At 36.3% G+C, this 8291-nt stretch overlaps 1 protein-coding gene across 1 annotated transcript; it reads left to right on the forward strand.

Moving 5' to 3' along the window:
• Positions 1-4024: 4024 nt before the first annotated feature.
• LOC114689320 (zinc finger protein 844-like) lies at positions 4025-6276 on the forward strand (the record flags this gene model as incomplete). Its single annotated transcript, XM_028863661.2, has 3 exons — positions 4025-4151; positions 5557-5621; positions 6031-6276. Coding segments are annotated over 3 exons (438 nt in total), but the record flags the coding sequence as incomplete, so codon positions are not given.
• Between the last annotated feature and the right edge of the window lie 2015 nt (positions 6277-8291).

Genomic DNA, 8291 nt, shown 5'->3' on the forward strand with positions numbered 1-8291 from the left:
CTCACTCTGATACAGGTTTACATCTAATTTTCAATCATAGGAAACAAAATTGTTTCTAAATTTTCTAACAGACATCCTTTTCTTTATCAAAGGAGAATGAGATAGTATTAGTAGCCAAAACTATTTTCTACAATGTAGAAATATCAGGCTTCAAGTGAATGATTCCAATTTTGGTGGAACAGGCTCCTCACCAAACCCATTTTCTATTATTGGTGAAGGAGAGAACTGGAGTGCACAGGGTGAGTGGTGGTCAGTGATTTTTCTGATTTTGATTTTCATTAGAAACTTATAATTATTTTTCAAGGGACAATGTTCTATTTGTAGGTCTGTCTTTCTGTCTCCTTTTATCAGTGGTACCATCTGTGTTGTGAGTTATTTTTATTAGTTATGATATAGTTACATTGTTTCTCTGTCAAATGATGGAACTTCACTTATTTTTATTTTATGGAAAATACTACATTATGTTAGGATCTTATTAGGTTTTTCATTTGGAGATTTTCTGTGGAGGAGCAATGTTAATTTTCTCTTCTAGATCTCATCAACTTCTATTTCTTCATTTCTTGGTGTGTCTGTTTTGGTACTCGTTATCATCATCAATGATTTTTTTTTTTGCTCTTTAAGTTATTGATGTAGGTGACTCATTGGGTTTGGGTTTGTAAGGTCTCATATATTATTGTCTTTGTGTCCTAGTTACTTTCAGATGTCAACATTTCAGAGCCCACAGTCATCTTTGGGAACATCCATTGAGGGTGTGCCCCATCAGAACACCTAGTTGCTAAGTCTGTGAGAGATTTTGTTAATAGGTGATTTATGGGTGGTAGCCCTTCGACTGAGTGTGCAATATCCCCAAGAAAGTTTGCCTGCACTAGATAAGACAGCAAACATGGCATAAGACAATGCCTATATTAGAGAGTAAGCCTGGAAACAAAGATTCCTCATGGATTTTGCCTTTAGGTGCTAGATTGAATTTCTATCCTAAACACCCACAATGATGGATTGTGATGCGCAGAATGAGCCAAATAAGAATGTTTGTTACCTGAGGTGCTTTTGTGTGGAGAATTGAATCAGAGAAAGAAAAAAAGCAAGTTATAACAGAATGTGGTAAACCAAAAGTGATTTTGTTGTTCAAAGGTCCTGGGAACGATGACTTTTGGGGGATGTTGAACATATCAAAATTTAGATGGCAAAAGAGATAGAAAGCTGCATATAGAGCTAATTGGTCATTCTTGTAGTACTTTGAATAAAATACTGTTAAAAGTATTGCAAACAGTGGAGATAGAGTCAAAGGATTTCAGTGGAAATTAAATTAGAGTTCATTTATGTGATATTTTGGCCCCTAACTTTTCTTATTTTCCCATGCCCTCAAGAAATTGAGTAAGGCAGAGTTTAAAAAAAATAATGGGGCTGATTTCTTAGATGAAGCATTGACTCTATTGAATAGCTATTACTTATGATTCATTCAATAATATATTAAAAAATCAAGAGGTGGATCATAAATAAATGAAAAGTCTATGGGTTGTAGAGAAAAACAGCACTATGAATTTGCAGAAGGTAGTCAAATGCTGAACAGAGTCAGGAGTGTTCAGGGAGATAATCACCATTAAAAAGAAGGTCCTTACTCTACACTGAAGCCTAGCAAGGTGCCCTGAAGGTAAGAATTGATCCTTATATGCCTCAGTTAATGGAGGGATTGGGCAAAGTGATTGCCAGTCCCAGGAAGCAACCTTATTCAAGGCCTGCTGCAACTCTGCTCCAAGCAAGTCAGAGGCCATCACAACTTAGAAACAAAATTTGGGGAATCATTGATGTTGACCTGTTCTGGAGACCAGAATGATATAAAATTTAAGATTATACATTTTTAGTCTGCATTTTCAGGTCAGCTCTGTTGTAGGCATCTGTGTTTGGTATGGTAAGCACTCCAGTGAGAAGACTGAGTTCATTGCATGATACTATGAGGATGAAGCCTGAGTTGTGTTTTGAGACAATAAGATGTTGAGATACTTAAGCTATGAGACATCTTACATGGAGAGCTAGCTGCATATATGGAGTGGAAGTAACCATAGAGAGAGATGTATGGGAAGTTGTGGAGAGAGAGCCATCTAAGTCCTTTGAAAATGAAGCCTCATGTCTCTGACACAGAGCTAACTACCAGATTCATTGGTTGCCCTGCTGGGTTTCAGTCTTCCCTTGGTCTAATCATTTATCACTGTGTCTTAGTTCTTCTCCTTTGGTCTGGTAATGGGTTTTCTGTACCATTCACATGTTGGAAATATTTAAACTGTTTTCTGATTTTATAGTATGCCACAGTCAAGAATTTGTCTTGAGTGTCAAAAGAGACTTTGGACATTTCAACAGTGTAGGGTTGTTGCAGACTATGAGAATCATTGAAGTGACTAAATGCATTTTCTTCATGGATGACCCTTGAGCTTAGAGTGACCTGGTGAGGATTCAGTTACTTGAATAAAAAGATAGGATGAGGTATTTGAACATGTGTCTCTCCTTGATAACTTTCTTTGCATTACTTGTGGAACTTCTCTGGATAAAATATCTCATTGGGTTTGTGATGTGTTTCTATAGCCTCAACCCATTTCCTTTTCTATATTTCTACTATGTTGTGGTTGAAATCAATTAGCCAGCTTCCTTCTTGTACAGCCATTTCTTCACCACCAGTATGGATAGTATCACTAAATCACATTAAATATAATTGATGGAATTGGTATTCAATGCTAAGCAATTTTGTTAGGCTGAATTTTTTAAAATTTTGTTGTATCTATATTTGTTTCTGAGAAAAAGCTTTGACTGAGTAGCCCTTGCTCTCCTAAAAGTAGCTCTGTAAACCAGGTTGGCCTCCAACTCAGAGATTCACCTGACTCTTGCTCCCACATGCTGAGATTAAAGGTTTTCAACATTCCAGGTTTTTTAAATATATATTATTGGGCGATGGTCCTAGAGTATATGTTTTTGTACATGTCAAGCATATGTTGTTTTGCTGAGCTTTAACCCACAGTATCAATTTTGAAATTCACCTGAAGATACTATTCTCTTCCAAGATGTAGTTCTGGGCCTTCTGAGTCATTAGATTACAATTGTGTGATATTCTTCTTGATTTTTGTTTTTGTTTTGATGTTTTTTAATGAATATGATTGTCTTTTCTATACACATGGATATCAACCACATGTACACCTGTCCTCACAGTAGTCCAAAGAGAGTCTTAGAACCCACAAGCTTGGAACAATGAACAGTTGTGTGTTTCCCCCATATAAGTACTGACAATTGAACCGATCTATATGCAAGACCAGTAAGAGCTCTCAACTTCTGAGCCATCTCTCCTTCACTGTGTTGATTATTTATGATCATCATTGATATGGCTAATGTTATCTTCTTTCTATTTGTTAAAGTCTAAATGCACAGTTCCTTTTTGTAAAATTCATTAAATTAGTTTAAACTGGAGCAATTCAGGTTTCTGGAAGATGAATACAGAACTGGAGTGAATGCTGAACTCTTTGTAGGATCTTCAGTAAAAAAAAATCTCTGAGTTCATTTTATCTGTTTTGTTTGTTTGAATGGAAGATTCAGTGCAGATACAGTTAGCATAGACTAGGCTAACTTTCACCTCAGAAGCACATATACCTGCTTCTACCTTCTAAGTTCTGGTATTAAAGGCATGAGCCGATATACTCAGCTTACAAATCTTCTTGGTAGTTAATAATTGTTCATACAATTTCTCTTATGGGTGCTAAGTACTGTTGAAGTATTTGCTTGTCTCTCTATCTCTGTTAATAGGCATTTCTCTTGCAAGGTGATATCCTGTTCAGAGCATTCAGATATTATAGAGATAAACCTCCTATTCAGTTTCTTTGTGAAGTTACTTGATAATTTCATTTCAATGTCTGACTTATAGAATAAGTGTAGCACTCACCAGAATTATGTGACTATATTGTCAAAGAAGCACACATTTACAATGTTGTATCATGCTTTTTGTTTTATACATATGGATGACATATTTATGTATGGCATATTTTAGAATGCAGTGACCTATAATGATGTGCATGTCGACATCACTCAGGAAGAATGGGCATTGATGGATCCTTCACAGAGGAATCTCTACAAAGATGTGATGGTGGAGACCTATATGAACCTCACAGCTATAGGTAATACTATAAATTTTCCTTCACATTTTAAATAAGGGGACAACTGTTTCTTGGTTATTGATTCCTTCTGCAATTCTGATTGAGAATGAGGAAGAATGAGGTGAATCAAACAGGCTTGGTTTGAAGGATCACTGAAGATAGTAATGTAAATTTTTCAGTTTCCTGTAATATTTCATACATTTCCTCGTTCAATATTTTAGGTTACAATTGGGAAGATCTTGAAGTTGAAGAACATTGTCAAAATTCTCTAAAACATGGAAGGTAATTTTCTTGTGCAAGCTGATACAAATGGGCCTCTCAATATATTTAATTTATCTGGAAGTTTTAAAGAAATGAAGTAGTGTAAATAATCAGAGCTTAAAATGCATCAATGATCATTAAATGCTCATAAACATATATGTCTCAATGGCAGGTAAGTGAATTGTGTTTGCAAGTGATTCTTTTAAGAAGGAAGACAAAAAAATCAATACCTTAGCAGAAATCACCATTTGAATAGTAGCTTCATCAAAACAATTCTGTACAAGTGACAGTCAATTTAGTTTCATAATATTTATATTACAAAAGATATACTCATTGAATATGTGATAAGAACATATATACAACCTTGTAATATGCAAATAGTCCATAATATAGTTATTCATATAGTGTTCTGTCTTTGCTAATTTTAGTTAGATACATAGTAAGAGTCAAGAGTTAAGGGGGGAGTTGTTGTAGAGAAACATTATTCCCTATACCACAAGTTGATGAGGAACAGAAAGTCCAACTATAAATGAAATGTAGAAATATTCTTGTTTTTATTCTTTCTTTAATAGTTATCATATGTCACTCTGGATACCAGCCATATGAACATAAGGATATGGAAAGAGCAATGTACATCTCTCAATCTCAGAACAATTGGAATATATGTAGTGTACTGTATTGTGTAAATTGTTGAGTGTGTTTGAAGTTTACAATCAGTTGGTTTTCCAGGTTCATTCAGAACAGATCAACAAACACCACAGAAAAGCCTTGTGAGTTCTATTACTGTGTAAATGCTTCTGTGTGTGCTGGTTAACTTTGAACATGTAGCATGTCTCACAGTATAGGATACTTTATCAATGGAATAACTGAGGTAAATGTCCAAATTCTCCCAGTTCTCTTCAAATATGTGAAAATAATCAGAGAAAAATGATGCCATATATATGAACCAGGTAATAAAGGCACTTACCATCACAGGCATGTTCAAATATGCAAAGCCATTCTTAATGCAGGGGAAGAACATGAGTGTAAACAACATGTTAAAACCTTAAGACCTCAGTTCTCTTTATATTTAGACCAAATTGTAAAATTAATTCATCCAGATATATAGACACAACAAAGTAATGAATGTGGTAAAGCTTTTAAATGTTCCAATTATTTTTTGCAGGCATGAAAGACCTCATACCACAGAGAAATCCTGTGAATATATGGGGTGTGGTAAAGCCTTTGTATGTCATAGTCATCCTCAAAAGCATGAAAAAACACAAACTGGAGAGAAATCCTATGAATATAATCAATGTAGTAAAACCTTTGCACAACACAGTCATCTTCAAAGGCATGAAACAACACACATGGTTAAAAAACCTTACAGATGTAATCAATGTGGCAAAACCTTTGCTTATTGGAAAGTTCTTCAATTGAATAGAAGAACACATACAGGGGAGAAACCCTATGAATATAATCAATGTGGTAAAGCCTTTGCACAGCCCAGTCATCATCAAGGACATAAAAGAACACATACTGGAGAAAAACCCTATGAATGTAATCAGTGTGGTAAAGCCTTTGCTCATAACAGTGCCCTTCAATTGCATGAAAGAACACATACTGGAGAGAAACCCTATGAATGTAATCAGTGTGGCAGAGCTTTTGCTCAACATTACTCTTCAAAGGCATGAAAGAACACATACTGGAGAGAAACCCTATGAATGTAATCAGTGTGGTAAAGCCTTTGCATGGCCCAGTCATCTTCAAGTACATAAAAGAACACATACTGGAGAGAAACCCTATGAATGTAATCAATGTGGTAAAGCCTTTGCACAGCCCAGTCATCTTCATGGACATAAAAGAACACATACTGGAGAGAAACCCTATGAATGTAATCAGTGTGGTAAAGCTTTGCACACAGTATCTTCAAGACATAAAAGAACACATACTGGAGAGAAACCCTATGAATGTAATCAGTGTGGTAAAGCCTTTGCATAGCCAGTCATCTTCAAGACATAAAAGAACACATACTGGAGAAAAACCCTATGAATGTAATCAATGTGGTAAAGCCTTTGCATGCAGTATCTTCAAGTACATAAAAGAACACATACTGGAGAAAAACCCTATGAATGTAATCAATGTGGTAAAGCTTTTGCACATAGCAGTTATCTTCATGGACATAAAAGAACACATACTGGAGAAAAACCCTATGAATGTAATCAATGTGGTAAAGCTTTTGCACATAGCCAGTTCATCTTCATGGACATAAAAGAACACATACTGGAGAAAAACCCTATGAATGTAATCAATGTGGTAAAGCCTTTGCATAGCCAGTCATCTTCAAGACATAAAAGAACACATACTGGAGAAAAACCCTATGAATGTAATCAATGTGTAAAGCTTTCAACATATCTTCAAGACATGAAAGAACACATACTGGAGAAAAACCTATGAATGTAATCAATGTGGTAAAGCCTTTGCACAGCCCAGTCATCTTCATGGACATAAAAGAACACATACTGGAGAAAAAACCCTATGAATGTAATCAGTGTGGTAAAGCCTTTGCTCATCACTCTCATCTTCAGAGGCATAAAAGAACACATACTGGAGTGAAACCATACAACTGTAATCAATGTGTTAAAGCCTTTGTCATCACAATGGTCTTCAATTTCATGAAAGAAAACATGATTGAGAAAAACCCTATGAATGTAAACAGTGTGGTAAAGCCATTTCACAGCCCAGTCATCTTAAAGTATTTTAAAGAACACATACTGGAGAGTGACCCTATGAATATAATCAACGTGTTAATACCTACTCACAACACAGAGCAACCTTATAACGGTAAATCTTTTAGTGTGTAATTTATCTCTGCTGTGAATATCACTCTGTATAAATAAAATGCTGATTCGCCAGTAGCCTGGCAGGAAGTATAGGCGGAACAAGCCAAGAGAATTCTCGGAAGTGAAGGCTGAGGCAGAGAGGCACTGTCAGCCGCTGTGAGAAGTAACATATTAAGATAATGGTAAGTCACAAGCCATGTGGCCACTTATAGATTAATAGAAATAGGTTAATTTAAGGTATAAGCACAGTTAGCAAGAAGCTTGGTCTAAGGGTAGATGATGTACTTTCATTGATTGTTGTTTTGTCAAAAGTGTAGGGAAAGGGGGCTGGGTAAAGAAACCCACAGTAACCCTGGGCCCAGAATTAGGGAAAGATGACACAGATAAGGCCAGTTTAAAAAAAACACACTTTGGCTCAAATCAGTGCCATCTCTGCCCCTGGCCAACTGACTTGTGAAACTAATCAACCACAAAACAGGATAATAGAATCGTGTCCCTAGGGCCCAGAACCAGGGAAAGAAACACAACTTATGTTTTGGACCTGAGCCAGAGAAATGAACCAAGGAAACATGCCCTGACTCTGAAACTGGTGACAAAATAACACTCTTGGTCCCTAGAATCAGAGTCAGTGAAAGAAATATGCCCTTCCCTTAAAGGTAGTGTCAAAAAGCCAAGAAAAAGCCAGTGAAAGAAAAACAATTTGTCCCTGTAATCAGGACCATCTCTGTCCTAGCCCATAAAACTGGCCAATCGCTGGGCAGAAAAAAAAAAAAAAACCTGATTGGTTGATTCCATCTCCAAAACATCCTGTATAAACTGCCCTACCTCGTCAATTGAAAGTTGTCATCTCCACCCTGGTAGAAGCAGCTACTCTCCTGGACTCCTCCTTCCCAATCAATAATCTAAAAGTGTTTTGGGTGTGAAGACCTGCATTCACCGGTGCACAGAAGAACCTTATTAGGATGTCCCAAGTTGGATTGAACAAGGTGGAGCTGAATGGAAGATCCTTGGTGAGATATCCCATAGTGGATTGAGCAAGAAGGAACTGAACAAAAGAACCTTGCTGAGATGGCTCAAG

The sequence above is a fragment of the Peromyscus leucopus genome, unplaced genomic scaffold, assembly GCF_004664715.2.
Source record: "Peromyscus leucopus breed LL Stock unplaced genomic scaffold, UCI_PerLeu_2.1 scaffold_1672, whole genome shotgun sequence".
NCBI lineage: Eukaryota > Metazoa > Chordata > Mammalia > Rodentia > Cricetidae > Peromyscus > Peromyscus leucopus.